Here is a 16,686-nt window from a genome sequence, read left to right as displayed (position 1 = left end):
GATATATATATATATATATATATATATATATATATATATATAGAAAGAGAGTTCATATTTTTTTAAAGGTTGGTTTTAAGTTAATTTGTTATTAAGGTGTTAAAGGTTTTATCCTTGGGGTTTTTGTGAAATCAAGGTTTCCACCTTTATAGATTGAACTAAAAAAATTTAGTCGTTGATTTTAAATTTTCAATTTTTGTGAAGAGATATTTAACTTTCAGAAACAAAGTTTAAAAATTGATGACTTTATATTTAAGGCTTCAAACTTTGTATATAAAAAAGATTTGAAAGAGAATATTCACTTTATGAACAAAGTTTCGATCTTAAGTTTTGAAGTCGAAAGTTTTGATGTTTATAGTAAAGATGTTAACTTTATGCTAAAATTCGAGGTTGAATAAGCATTTAGGTGTTTTGAAAAACACTGATTGATTATAATTTTGAATATTGAATGTGGTTTTATTAGGAATGAAGATTTTAGTTGGAGACTTAAAAAAAAATTGTGAACTTGGAAAATATTTTGCGTTTACGAAAAAATGTGGTTTTTGTGTGAAAGATTATATACAAATCATAATTAATAAAGATTAAGGTTTGAAAATAGTCAAATTGGACGCAACATAATTTTGAATAGTTAGAATATTAGAACTCTTTTTATTTGAATACAAACCCTCTACTAGTTTTTTAAATATTAAAGTGTTGAAATTTATGAAGTTGATTGATTATTTAATCGAAATTTTAAACTGTGTGAGTATGTTTGTCTTTGATTGATTTTGTTAAGAAAATATTTTTGTCCTAAGTTGTTAAAGACAAAGATTTGAGTTGAACTTCAATAAGTTTGAAAAATAATTTTGCGATTTTCAAAGTGTGGCATAAGTGTTTTGAAATTCTCTTTCCTCAAAATACATAAATCAAAAGTCTTTTTGAAGTTAGAGAACCTAAAAGAAAGTCAAACTCTTGTAGATTTGGATAGTGGTCGAACCTATGGTTCATTTAGGGGGTGGTTTAGAAACTTGTATTGATTAAGTTAATTGATTAGTTTAAGGTACAAGGAAATTGAGAGGTAATGTTGGAAACGTCGGATAGGTTATGTCGACGTAGAGTAAGTTGCTTATGTAATAAAGCATTGTCGAGATAAGGGCACTTTCTAACCATATTATATATGCTTGAATTCAGAGTGTGTCTGTATACATGTTTTTTGTGCTTATGGTGAATAAATATGCACACAATTGTTTATGTAAGTGATGTGATTACGTATTCATAACTGATAACATATGTGTTATAAATTTTGTTAACGAGAATATATCTTGAATATGTTTTGTGAATAGCTGCATTTACATGATTGATGAGGAAGAGTCAGAGTACTCTCATGCATGCATAGTTAGTGGTGATCGTGATGGATCACAGTGTTAGTGGTGTCCGTGATGGGCCACAATGTTAGTGGTGACCGTGATGGGCCACAATGTTAGTGGTGACTGCGATGGGTCATGGGCTGGTTTCTTGAGTTGATTAGTCCATCTTATCCTTACAAGGATTTTTGAGTCGAGTAGGTCTGTGATAGACTACTTTCTGATAAATTGTGTTGATCTGTGATAGGTGGCACATCGATAACTAGTACTGGTCTGTGAGAGGCGGTACATTTATAATTTAGGCCCCTCGAGGAGGGTGTGGAAATTCCAAAATCATGTGCATTGACATATAAGCATTGCATTTAGAGTGCTTTGTCACACGAGTCATGTTTGTTATATGATGACATATCATTGATAAAACTTTAAAATACCATTAGTTTAATAATTTAGCTATTTAATCTTGAATCTTTATTAATTTATCTATAATTTCAAATTAAAGATTAAATAGTTAAGGTATTATGATGGTTTAAAGTCTTAACAATGACATGTATTAAAAAAGACAATTAGAACATTAGATGTAAACTTTTGTAAATATAAAGGGCTAAAATTCATAACCGAAATTTTAAAAGGAACAAAGTTCAATGATATATTTTAGAAAATTCAAAATAATAGTTGGTATATTTAGATAAACTAAAAATATATTTAATTGATTAGAGGAACTTAAAATACTTAGATTTTAGAAAAAATTAGGATTTTTTTTTTAAGTAAAAAAGCCAAGCATACAATTAATACTATTTAGAAAATGTTTATTTAGATGCTAAAATAAAATAAAACTTTTACTTCAAAGTTATAATAATATTATAATTAAAAATGAAGAAATTTCAGTTATTTCTAATGTAAGAAAATTAACTTCCGTAATTTTAGTATTTTTAAAATTTTAGTTATGAAAGTTTAAAATTTTGGTTATGAATATTAGTAATCTTAAATCCATTTTTTTTGCCCCACGTTCACAATGCATCGAAGTCATTAGCATGGAAGTCTTAAATTTTTTTTTTCCCACATAAATCACAACAACTATAAACTCGAATCTCCTCAAAGTTATTAATATCTAAAACTCTGATGTAAGGGTCGTTTTATTTCCCATCATCCATGTCAAACCAAAATTAACGTATGAAAAAGTGACACAAAATAAATAAATGTAAAAACTCTTAATTTAAAAGAAAATAAAACACAAATAGTAAAATTGTGTAACAAAAACATATACATGCTTCTAATATCTACATGATAATTGTCGCGTTCGGTTTGTCTGCGAAAAAGGAGTCGCCACCAATTTTATTTTTATTAAAGGAAAAATTGGATAAAACCTAAAATAATATTTTTGAACCAAAAATTTGAATTCGGGAGTCGATTACGAGTAGGGAAGTATTATCACCCTACAACGTCCGTTAAAACGGTTACCCTATAATTAATTATATACAAACTATTTATTTATTTATTTGTTTTTACCTCAAAAAGAATAATTAAAAAAATTAAATTATTTACATTAATTAAAGAAGAAGAAAAAAATTTATTAATTTGGTTTGACAAACCTTGCTCCTACGTATCCCCGGGTGCAATAGGGAAATCAAAACGCACGTGGTTTTTTGGTAGAAATTATTTATATGTTGATCAATTTTATTATTAATTTTACTTTATATATATACATATCAAAATAAATTAACAACATAATAGTGATAATCATAGTAATAACGATAATAATAATAATAATAATAATAATAATAATAATAATAATAATAATAATAATAATAATAAGAATGATGTGTTATATATTGATTTCTATATCGTTTTATTTTAAGGAAACATTTTTACTATTTTTATTTTTATTGTTATAAACCGTAAAGGATAAAAATTCAAGAGCAGATTCACGAGTCAACGACGCATATGTGGCGCGAATCGACGGCGGTAATAATAAGATAATTTAAGATCTAACGCACAAGAAATAAAACACAATAGAGATAAGAGATCACAAATTTGATAAAGAAATAAACAATTATACAACAATCAAATTGATTCTTATTAGTTGATTCTAAAACTTTCGTGAAACCAAAAACAAAATTATTGTTTATATTATACGTGCATAGAATAGTACAAAAAAAACTTCTCTACTAGCTCTTGATTTCAATCTTTCTTCTCTATTTTCTCTCCATTATTCTCTCTATTTTTATTTTTTTTTACTTTTTGTGCTCTCAATCTGTGTGTCGAATTCTCCTCCCATTTGTCCTCTTGTGGCATACTATTTATAGACTTTTGGGTGTAGATTACAAAAGACAAGAGAATAATTGTCAATTGATTACCATTAATCTATTTCTCTACGGTTTCTTTTCATTTAATTGGCCACCATTAATCACCATTATACTGATTCATTTCTATTGATTCATTTCTTTGGTTTCTTTTCTATTCAATTGATCACCATTATACTGATTTTTATGACCATCAATCCATTTGTTTTAGTTTTTTTTTTCATTTGTTACATCGATTTTTATGACCATCAATTCATTTCTTTTCGATTTCCTTTAATTTTATTTATTATTATTATTTTTATTATTATTATTTCCTTTTTTAATAAAAAGTAAAAAATAAATAAACCTCAGACAAAATTAGGTGCCAACAATAATGATACAAACTTGCCACTGTGACAACTTTCACACACAAAAATTACTCATACCAAGAAAAATAACCCGTACACTACAAGAAAAACCCTAATTTGTGGCCAACTTTATAAATATTTTGTGGTCGAAAAAAACCCTTACAAATTAGTGACCGAAAAAGCCCTCACAAATACAAAAATTGAAATTTGTCTTTATTTGTGGCTGTCTAAGTCCTCACAAAATCACAACGTTGTGATTTGGTGAGGTTATAGTCAACTCTTATAATATATTTTATGCAGGTTATAGTCAACTCGACCATGATAAGCAATCATTGGAACTATTCTTGTGAAAATGGAGTGCTAGAGGCTTGTGCCTCACTTTATTTTATGAGTTTTTTTTATTATTGTCGTTGATTTTATTATATGAGGTGGAGTAACTCTTGATTGAGTTATTCCTTTAATAATTGTTTGTATTTCAAGAGATTTAATGTTTATGGATTAAAAGTAATTATAGAATGGTAAGCGCAATTTAGGTCGTAAAACGGTTTCGGGGAAACATTTGAAACGTTAGTGCGTATTGTCAACTTTTTTGCCAAGTGTACCACGTCCTCAAATAATAAATTGATAAGTAAAAATCGTTTCCACATGAATTATTAATAATTTTGTAATACAACAATGTCGCAATACTTAACTAACAAAAAATTTATAAATTGATTCATAATTATGGACAAGCATAAAATTAAACAAAGATAATTCAATACAAGAAAACGATTATTGATTTATTATTTTAACAATTTAACCTATTTGATTACGTTAAATAAACCAATTAGATTAAGATCGGCCTTGTTACTTAATGCACATATGAAAGTTAATTTATTAAACAAATGCTAATACTTTATATTCCTCTAATAATATAGAAATACGAACATATATTTTGATTCCAATTATTATAGTCTATTTTCCAATAACGAAATAATATCTATGTTCAATTTTATGGTGGCCAATCACAATAAAGCATTAACTAAAATATATGAATAATCACTACATGGATTCAAGAAGAGTCATATGTAACACCTTATATTTTATAATAAATTATTTTATTAAATAAATAGAATTTTAAAATAATAGATTTTATGTTAAAATTATTTTAAAATATATGTTGTTAAATTTTATGACTAATTTTCATTATATGGATGCTTTCAATGTTGTGCTAACATGGCATATATATTTTTTATCTAATAATAATAATAATAATAATAATAATAATAATAATAATAATAATAATAATAATAATAATAATAATAATAATAATAATAATAATAATAATAATAATAATAATAATAAAAGAAAGAAATGAGAAATGTATAACCAAGATTAGAAACCATATTCCATCTTCTTCTTCTTTGCGTAAGCTGCCACCTTCTCCACAGTTTTCTTCTCTATCTTCTCTCTTCCACTATGACCATTATAGTGAATGTCGTGTAAAATTGAGACTACATATGTAATCCTTGTGATCTCCTTTTTCATTTCCAACCTTAATCGCAAATTAAAACGCCGTATTCCTCTTTGTCAAAAATCACATCTCCACCTTTTGATCAAGATTCCGTCCACCGCGACTATCACCAACGAAAATTGAGACCATATTTGGACTCCACGAAACACCCTCTTCCATTATCTATGCTTGGAATCACCAACCATTATACTTTAAAAAATAGGTTTTCACCCTCGTCGCGGTTGTGTTCTCGTATTTCGGCCAACACATTAGTCTTCCAGAAAAACTGACAACATTTTTCGATTTCTCTCGTCGAAACCTTCCAGAAGCACTACACCTTTGTGTTTTTTGGCGAAACTCACGTCAGATCCTATCGGCTCGCCATCAATTCGATGAGATATTTTCTAATAATGTGTTTCACGTTATTTCGAATATGTTTCTTCGCCTAATATTTTTATTAATTATGTAATACTGATATTTATGCCTTGCATAAATCATCAACCATGTTTTATTGACTCTGCAAATTGCTTTTGGACTTGTTCGTTGCACATGGTGTAAATGTTATGGTTTCTTAAAATTGCTCGGATTCTTATATCGTACGGAGCGTCAAACTGAGGTATGGAGTGAGAGTGAGTTCGAGATGAACCTGAAAACCGTATTTCCCATAATTTATTTGAGGCTTGTTACATACGGTTGAAGCCTTTTTGAGTAATAATTGACTAATGAGAAAACATGAATTTGGTGAGGTTAAAGTATGAGTTAAAAACTTTTATAGGGTGTTTGAATTGATTTAGAACATCATGTGGTAGTTGAAATATTGTAGAATTATGTATTTGAACTATTTTGTGTTTTGTTTATATCTACAATTGATATTGTTTGGTCATATATAATGTGATGAATTGTAATTACTTGCATTGTAATTGACAAGGTGTGTGTGAATGATCTAGTATTATTATTTGTGAGTGAAAATCCTATATTGTTGGAGCTTATGTATCACAATAATAAATTTTGGATGTAATATATGACTATGGGAATATGCATTGATAATGTGTATTTGTTGACTTATGATGTTACCACCTTGATGAATATGATGAAATGTATATTGTGTTTAATTGAATAGTAATGAATTCGACATGTGCCAATGATGGTTCTCTTAATTGAGTTAGTAGCCTAGGCTAACAAGGGGAGAATCTGGATGTTATTTGTTTGTAGTGGAGACTATTTTGTCACAGTTGTGTATATGTGTCTCTAGTTGAGTTGATGAGATCATTACAACATTTTGATTCTACTGCAATACTAATTTTTTTATGGTAATAAAATCGTTATGATAGAGTATCATAGACAACAATTTCTTATCTTTTTCATAGGTGATATTGTTTTCCTGGTAATATTTTTGATATTCTCACTAGAAACAAGATTGGTCTTCTTGGATATAGATTTTGCTGTTCTGTGTAGGTGTTTGTTGCATACTTTTTTCCTTTACCACATTTTTATCTCCATGGGTTTTTCCGGTTAAGGTTTTTAACGAGACAGTAGTTTGTATCTCTAATGATTGTTTTAATGGATTTTGGTATAGTCCCCAAATATCTTGTATTTTCGTTTTATTTTCACTTTTAATAATATTTTAGAGTGCTGATAATGATAAGTGATTTAACTTGGGATGCCAACATAGTTAGATGTTAGGTTAATCATGTGATTTCTTTGATTTTTGTTTTTTAATTAATTAAACATGTATTCTTTTTTGTCTTTTCTTATTTCTTTGGTAAAAATAGAGGAAATCCAGTTAATAATTTATATAACTGTTTATAATTACTCTACAAATAACCCAAAACAATTCCCAAAAAGTGTTTAAAAGTGTGTTTAAAAGTGGAGTTTATCAAATTTCGCCTCCTAATATTTGCTTATCCCCAAGTAAAGTCTTTTCTTAAAGATAAAATGAAATGATAAAGAGCACACACAAGTGAGTCATCAACATCAAAGTATAACTAAGACAAACATAATTTTTAAAGTAGAATTTACGATAAACAGAGGAAGGTCATGCAAAATGGTTATAACAAATCATTCATATCATATAAACTTTTCTTTTAATAAAAAATGGAGAAATAAATATACCAATTTAATTTTCTATTAGTTCCACTCTTTATTTTTCTCCTTTTGAGTTTTTTTTATTTTTTTTATAGTTGTTGTAATTGAGAGAGATACTCTACCATTTACACTTTATTTTTATAGAGAATTTTTTTTTTTAATTCTCCACTATTTACTGCAATTAATTTAATAGTTACTAAAAGTTAACAAGAAAGAGTTTGCACCAAGAAAATATAATTTAAGTTCAAAGGGCAACTAGTACAAAATTAGTAACAAAGTAATGAGACAGAAAATAATGTCTAAATTTCCTCAACCAAATATTCACTTGCAATCAAGTAAAATTCCTTTTGGAATGGTCTGAAAATAATTTCTAAAATGTATAAGTTGATTAATATTTCTCAAACAAAGAAAAGGGTATATATAGATAATTTTAGCATAACCCCTATAACAAGCTCAAAACTCACATTTAGTACCATATATCTAAGAAAGGTATCATACACATCTTCATGCTAATTTTCAGCTTTCAACTGAACACTTCCAAGAAAAATCAAATTAAGACCAATCAAAGTTTATAATTTAAATATCACTGAACATGAAATCATTCACAAAACTAAGAGATTATTGATTTTCATCTTCTAAATCTATAAATTATAAAATAATACTAATAGCCAATATTTTAACAAAATATAATTTCAGTTCAAGACACGATAAAACACAATAGAGGACTTTCCCGCCCATCATCACCTATCAAAGCATTAATTATCAATTGACAACCTGAAATAATTGTGTTCTCGAAGTTGCTCACATAAAAAAAATGAAGAGGGTGCTTTTCAAAATCTTGTTAATAGTATAATATAAGTAAGAAGAACATGCAAATAATCATAATATAATTATATCTTAATACATCATGGTATATCAAAATATTCAAGGAGATAATATATTATAACGGTAAAATCACTCAAGAAAAGCCAACATCTAATTAAAACAACATTAATCTTAGAGAATTTATTATCATCTTTGATACACATTAATCATATCAGAACAATTAAAAGACAATGCAATGTTATGAATGAACTTGACTCTATGCTTTTTTCACCATTTGGTTTTGTTATAACTCTAAAACATAAGGTTATGAGGCTTTATACTATGGTTCCATACAAGTGGGCGAACAATCCAAATCGCTTATGTCCTCATAGATCCTCTTAACTTAATAGACATCATCTTTAGCATGAGTCAACGTTCTTGTTTCTTTTCGAGACTCAAAGAGCTATTACTAGTAACTCACAACATAAGATCTTAATAATTAAATTTTCAAATTACTTACTAACATAAATTAAATATCATATTTCACTTTGACATTTCCAATTACTTACATCAACATAAGGACTATTTTACTTTCCAAATAAACATTCCAACTTTCTAACACATTTACTTGTGTAAACACTTCAAATCAGTAAAAATTGGAATTTACATAACTTTACAACTCACCCCATTTTAGTAAAGGTTATAATATCATTTTAAACTCATTTCTTTGAAATAAACTTATCACATAATTCAAACACGTCAAAAAATTAGTTTTCCACTTAAAGTGCATAGGATCCGGCCACCTAAAAAAATTTGGAGGTTTATTTTCTTTTTTTTATTATAAAGCAATACACAATACTAATTTCAGATATATACCCCAATAAATAACCAAAATTAAGAAAAATTATCCCTCCGTCTTATAGATAGGGTTTACGGTTTTAAGATAGGGAAAAAGGAAGATAATTTCCTTAGCCTAATAGATGCTCATAGAGTAAGAGGGCACTTTTGAGATAAAAAGGTTAGGTTTTGTGTGTTTAGAGAGAAGGAAGAAGATGAGAAAAACAATCAAATGAATGGATTATGGCTTCTCATATTTCAAGGGGGACGAAAATTATTTTCCTCCTTTCCTTAATTAATCTTCTCAATTCTAAATAAATCTCTAAATATTTCTAACATGAAAAATTACTAACTTAAATTTAATTCTAAACTCTCACAACTATCCTTTTTTATACTTAATCATAATCATATCACAACATTCATCTAAAAACTAGTGTCAATTACCTTGACTGACATTGCATTTTTTTTATAGAAGAAGAATTACAGACAACTTACATCAATAACTGTTTTTATGATAGAAATAATTCGATAAATAAAATGGTCACTTTAATATTTTTCATTCTGAAAAATGACTTTCAAAAATAAAACCAGTCACAAACAAAACAAGCACTTAAATCTAATATTTCATCGAACTGTGATTTTTTTATAAAAAAAAATTGAAAGTGGCATAATTACCCAACTATTTCAAAGGTAATAATATTTTCAGTCATAGATTTTGATAATTTTGCACAAATAAAATAAATATATTTCACTTACAAGATACACAGCGAATCACTAACTAATAAAGTGGAATATATTAAAGATCATTATTTGATTGATGTATTTTAATGTATTCAATATATTTTTAAATTACATTTTTCAAAAATATAAAAGAAAAAATTGAGAGCCGTTGAACATCCACGAAACAACTTCTTCAAGAATCATTCATGAATAACTCTTTATTCTTTAGTTCTTGTTTATTTACATAAGTAGCTAATCTCCTTTTGTTAGGGGAGTAAACCTTGATCAAAATCTCTAGTATATGATTTAATTATGGTTGAATATAACCGAAAATTCAATAATAATAAACGAATGAATTCAATAACTAAGGTGCTACCATTAGTTAGTGGTTTGAATTATATAAAACTCATCCCTAACCCTTTTACTATTATCTATTAAAAGTAATTTATTATATTTTGGTAACAATTGTGTTATTGGAATTTGAAGCTATATATAGTGTTATATTACTTACAATTATTTAATAAACTTGTTGAAATCGTGGTCACCCTTTATAGGTCCTTCCAGACTATATAATGCCTCAGACCATTTAATAAATATTTTAATATAGAAAAGTTTTTTTTAGTTCAATATATATTCAAATAGCTATTTAATTTAAGCATAATGTTGATTTTGAACCTCATTCTAATATGAAAGGTTAAATAAGAAATAAAAATTTTATAAAAGATTTGTAAACAATAATAATTTATAATTACAATCAATATTTTTATTTGAAGATATATTCTATGGTTAAATGATCAATTATACGAGTCAAAAGGACAAACATAACACTTTATTTACTAAAAACTATTCAATTGAAAAAAGCATAGCATGAGTTTTTTTACAATATAAATTGATGAAACAATTTTGTATTTGATTCATGCAAAGGTAGAAGAAAAAATGGCTAAAACTCTCAAAGTCATTTATACTATCATCCTTTTTGTGTTCCTATTTCTTGTTGTAGTCGATGTTGGTGGTGGTAGGTTCCATATCATGTTTTCATATCATACGAAATATTTAACCTTTTTCCAATAGCATTTTTCACTATTTTTTTTACATATTACAGATCGTCCATGTCAAGATGACATCGGTTGTATAACTTACCCGTGTCCCCGTTATGCTCAAGGATATTGCTCAACGGGTCGTTGTAGATGCACAAGATCATCATTTTAACAATTAAGTTAAAAAAAGGTATTTCCCTATTATGTTTAAGTCTTTAATTTTTTTATCGTAGTTTTGTTTCTCTTATATTTAACATCTCTATTATGTTTAAGCTTTTAACTTTCAATTTTTTAATAACTATACAAGTGTGTTAATAATTTATTAAGAAACTGATATTAGCTTTGTTTGCTTGTGTATATATATATATATATATATATATATATGAACGAAGTGTTTGATATACCATCTAAGAAACTTAGAATTCATTTGAAACTTTGCGAGAAGTGAGTGATTTATTGAGTTTATATTTTAGACTTTTATCTAGAGGATGTCTTCCTACAACTAGTCCTAGCAAGAATGCACAATATGAATAAATATAATCTAGAGCAATGTTGGGCTCTGCATATGACCTAAAGCATAACCTCTCAATATATGTTTTACTATTATTTTTGGCCCCACATGAATTTCAAGTAGTGCATACTTTAGCACTAAAAGTTCATCCATTTATATCGTGTGATATTTTATTGTCCTGATTATTGTGATCCTACTATAAACGATTCATGAAGGCGAAGTAATCTATTTTTGACTTATTCATTTTACACAATGAATAATAAACTCACATCTCCGTTATGTCACCTCTTATAATTTATTTTTTGCAGGTTATAGTCAACCCGATCATGGTAAACAATCATTGGAACTTTTCTTGTGAAAGTGGAGTACTAGTGGCTTGTGCCTCACTTTACTTTATGAATTATTTTATTATTGTCGTTGATTTTGTTGTATGAGGTGAAGTACCTCTTGATTTAGTTATTCCTTTAATAATTGTTTGTATTTCTGGAGATTTAATATTTCCACTTGTTTTATTTTTTAGTTTTCAAAGTTATGACTTATAAAATTATTGTTATTATTTATTTTTTTTCGTAAAGCATTAACTAAAACATATGAATAATCACTACATGGATTCAAGAAGAGTCATTTAAATTAACTACTCATATTGTTTGATAAAAGATACATAGAGAGAAAGAAATTACACATAAAGGTTATGTAACACCTTATATTTTATAATAAATTATTTTATTAAATAAATAGAATTTTAAATAATGGATTTGCTACTAAAATTATTTTAAAATATATGTTGTTAAATTTTGTGACTAATTTTCATTATATGGATGCTTTCTATGTTGTGTTAGTATGACATATATATTTTTTTATCTAAAAATAATAGTATTTTAGTGTAATATTTTAAAGAACAAGATTTTATGCAATTTTACATGTTTTATATATTTATTTTTTTTGAATAATCTATGGAGGTAGTATTTTAATAAGAGTATTTGAAAAAAATAAGTATAATTATAGCGGCTATTTTGAATGAGAGTCTTAATTATTAATGTATTTTAAAAGATTAATTATTTTATTTATTAAAATATTAGTAATATTTTAGTAATTAAAATAATTTTTAAAAATATAGAAAATAAAATTGAGTTAAATAAATATGCAAGAGTAATAATAATAATAATATTTACATGTTTTATATATTTATTTTTTTGAATAATCTATGGAGGTAGTATTTTAATAAGAGTATTTGAAAAAAATAAGTATAATTATAGCGGCTATTTTGAATGAGAGTCTTAATTATTAATGTATTTTAAAAGATTAATTATTTTATTTATTAAAATATTAGTAATATTTTAGTAATTAAAATAATTTTTAAAAATATAGAAAATAAAATTGAGTTAAATAAATATGCAAGAGTAATAATAATAATAATAATAATAATAGTAATAATAACAATAAAAATAATAATAATAATAATACTAATAATAATAATAATAATAATAATAATAATAACGATTATAATAATAATAAAAAAAGAAAAAAAACGAGAAATGAATAACCAGGAACAAAAGGCATATTCCATCTTCTTCTTCTCTGCGTAAGTTGCCTCCTCCTCCACTGTTTTCCTCTCTATCTTCTATCTTCCACTATGACTATTATAGTGAATGTCATGTAAAATTGAGACTACATATGTGATCCTTGTGATCTCTTCTTTGTCAAAAATCACACCTCTACCTTTTGATCAAGATTCCGCCCACCGCGACTATCACCAACGAAAACCGAGACCATATTTGGACTCCATGAAACACCCTCTTCCATTATCTATGCTTGGAATCACCAACCGTTATACTTTAAAAAATAGGTTTTCACCTTCGTCGCGGTTGTGTTCTCGAATTTCGGCCAACACATTAGTCTTCCTGAAAAACTGACAACATTTTTCGATTTCTCTCGTCGAAACTTTCCAGAAGCACTACACCTTTGGGTTTTTTGGCGAAATTGACGTCGGATCCTATCGGCTCTCTAGCAATTCGGTGAGACATTTTCTAATAATTTGTTTCACGTTATTTCGAATATGTTTATTCGCTTAATATTTTTATTAATTATGTAATACTGATATTTATGCCTCGAGTAAATTATCAACCATGTTTCATTGTCTCTGCAAATTGCTTTTAGACTTGTCGTTGCATACGGTAGAAATGTTGTGGTTGCTGAAAATTGCTCGGATTCTTATAACGTACAGAGCGTCAAACTGAGGTACGGGGTGAGAGTGAGTTCGAGAAGAACCTGAAAACCGTTTTTTCCCATTATTTATTTAAGGCTCGCTACATACGGCTGAAGCCTTTTTGAGTAATAATTGACTAATGAGAAAACTTAAATTTTGTGAGGTTAAAGTATGAGTTAAAAACTTTTATAGGGTGTTTGAATTGATTTAGAACATCATGTGGTAGTTGAATTATTGTACAAATAAAATAAATATATTTCACTTACATGATACACAGCGAATCACTAACTAATAAAGTGGAATATATTAAAGATCATTATTTGATTGATGTATTTTATTCAATATATTTTTAAATAACATTTTTCAAAAATATAAAAGAAAAAATTAAGAGCCGTTGAACATCCACGAAACAACTTCTTCAAGAATCATTCATGGATATCTCCTTATTCTTTCATTCTTGTTTATTTTCATAAGTAGCTAAGCTCCTTTTGTCAGGGGAGTAAACCTTGATCAAAATCTCTAGTATGTGATTTAATTATGGTTGAATATAACCGAAAATTCAATAATAATAAACGAATGAATTCAATAACTAAGGTGCTACCATTAGTTAGTGGTTTGAATTATATAAAACTCATCCCTAACCCTTTTACTATTACCTATTAAAAGTAATTTATGATATTTTGGTAACAATTGTGTTAGCAACAATCAAACAAACACATTTATTTTTCGTAATTTAACATTTGAATTAGTATTAATACACCATCCTTGTATTTGGAATTTGAAGCTTTAGTGTTATATTACTTACAATTATTTAATATACTTGTTGAAATGGTGGTCACCCTTTATAGGTCCTTCCACACTACATAATGCCTCATACCATTTAATAAATATTTTAATATAGAAATATTTTTTTTAGTTCAATGTATATTCAAATAGCTATTTAATTTAAGCATATAATGTTAATTTTGAACCTCATTCTAATATGAAAGGTTAAATAAAAAATAAAAAATTTATAAAAGATTTATAAACAATAATATTTTATAATTACAATCAATATTTTTATTTGAAGATATATTCTACGGTTAAATGATCAATTACACGAGTCAAAAGGACAAACATAATACTTTATTTACTAAAAACTATTCAATTGAAAAAAGCATAGCATGAGTTTTTTTACAATATAAATTGATGAAACAATTTTGTATTTGATTCATGCAAAGGTAGAAGAAAAAATGGATAAAACTCTCAAAGTCATTTATACTATCATCCTTTTTGTGTTCCTATTTCTTGTTGTAGTCGATGTCGGTGGTGGTAGGTTCCTTATCATGTTTTCATGTCATACAAAATATTTAACCTTTTTACAATAGCATTTTTCATTCTTTTTTTTTTTTTACATATTACAGATCGTCCATGTCATGATGACATCGGTTGTATAACTTACGCTTGTCCCCGTTATGCTCAAGGATATTGCTCAACGGGTCGTTGTAGATGCACATCATCATCATTTTAACAGTTAAGTTAAAAAAAGATATTTCCCTATTATGTTTAAGTTTTTAATTTCTTTTTTATCGTAGTTTTGTTTCTATTATATATATTTAATATCTCTATTATGTTTAAGCTTTTAATATCTCTATTATGTTTAAACTTTTAACTTTCAATTTTTTAACGTGTTAATATTTATTGTGAAACTGATGTTAGCTTTGCTTGTGAATTTTACATATATGTGTGCACTTAAGTATATATATATATATATATATGAACTAAGTGTTTGATATACCATATAAGAAACTTAGAATTCATTTGAAACTTTGCGAAAAGTGAGTGATTATAGAGTTTACATTTTAGACTTTTATCTAGATGATGTCTTTGTACAACTAGTCCTAGCGAGAATGCACAATATGAATAAATATAATCTAGAGCATTGTTGGGCTCTGCATATGACCTAAAGCATAACCTCTCAATCCATGTTTTACTATGTTATTTTTGGCATCGCATGAATTTCAAGTAGTGCATATTTTAGCACTAAAATTTCATCCATTTATATCGTTTGATATTATATTGTCCTGATTGTTGTGATCTTACTATAAACGATTTATGAAGGCGTAATAATCTATTTATGACTTATTCATTTTACACAATGAATAATAAACTCACATCTCCGTTATTTCACCTCTTATAATTTATTTTTTGCAGGTTGTAGTCAACACGATCATGGTAAACAATCATTGGAACTTTTCTTGTGAAAATGGAGTACTAGAGGCTTGTGCCTCACTTTACTTTATGAGTTTTTTATTATTGTCGTTGATTTTGTTGTATGAGGTGGAATAACTCTTGATTTAGTTATTCCTTTAATAATTGTTTGTATTTCTGGAGATTTAATATTTTCACTTGTTTTATTTTTTAGTTTTCAAAGTTATGACTTATAAAATTATTGTTATTATTTATTTTTTTCGTAAAGCATTAACTAAAACATATGAATAATCACTACATGGATTCAAGAAGAGTCATTTAAATTAACTACTCATATTGTTTGATAAAAGATACATAGAGAGAAAGAAATTACACATAAAGGTTATGTAACACCTTATATTTTATAATAAATTATTTTATTAAATAAATAGAATTTTAAATAATGGATTTGCTACTAAAATTATTTTAAAATATATGTTGTTAAATTTTGTGACTAATTTTCATTATATGGATGCTTTCTATGTTGTGTTAGTATGACATATATATTTTTTTATCTAAAAATAATAGTATTTTAGTGTAATATTTTAAAGAACAAGATTTTATGCAATTTTACATGTTTTATATATTTATTTTTTTTGAATAATCTATGGAGGTAGTATTTTAATAAGAGTATTTGAAAAAAATAAGTATAATTATAGCGGCTATTTTGAATGAGAGTCTTAATTATTAATGTATTTTAAAAGATTAATTATTTTATTTATTAAAATATTAGTAATATTTTAGTAATTAAAATAATTTTTAAAAATATAGAAAA

At 26.4% G+C, this 16,686-nt stretch overlaps 1 protein-coding gene and 1 long non-coding RNA gene across 2 annotated transcripts in view; one reads left to right on the top strand and one right to left on the bottom strand.

Annotated features, from left to right (window-relative positions):
• LOC140919823 (uncharacterized) overlaps positions 1-13,279 on the bottom strand; it is a 56,465-nt gene extending 43,186 nt beyond the window's left edge. Inside the window, exons 1-2 of the mRNA XM_073366478.1 lie at positions 13,196-13,279; positions 13,021-13,107 (exon numbers count right to left, since the gene is read on the bottom strand). Of these exons, the coding sequence (XP_073222579.1) occupies positions 13,021-13,107; positions 13,196-13,279 (171 nt within the window). The remainder of the gene's footprint in view (positions 1-13,020; positions 13,108-13,195) is intronic.
• A 1,545-nt stretch (positions 13,280-14,824) lies between these two features.
• On the top strand, positions 14,825-16,126 carry LOC113784556 (uncharacterized). The gene is made up of 3 exons (XR_003470626.2): positions 14,825-14,993; positions 15,086-15,194; positions 15,876-16,126. It is a non-coding gene; the product is annotated as an uncharacterized lncRNA (long non-coding RNA).
• The last annotated feature ends 560 nt before the right edge of the window (positions 16,127-16,686 follow it).

This window comes from Cicer arietinum, chromosome 3 (genome assembly GCF_000331145.2).
Source record: "Cicer arietinum cultivar CDC Frontier isolate Library 1 chromosome 3, Cicar.CDCFrontier_v2.0, whole genome shotgun sequence".
NCBI classification, from domain to species: Eukaryota; Viridiplantae; Streptophyta; class Magnoliopsida; order Fabales; family Fabaceae; genus Cicer; species Cicer arietinum.
This window is presented reverse-complemented; position numbering and strand designations above follow the sequence as displayed.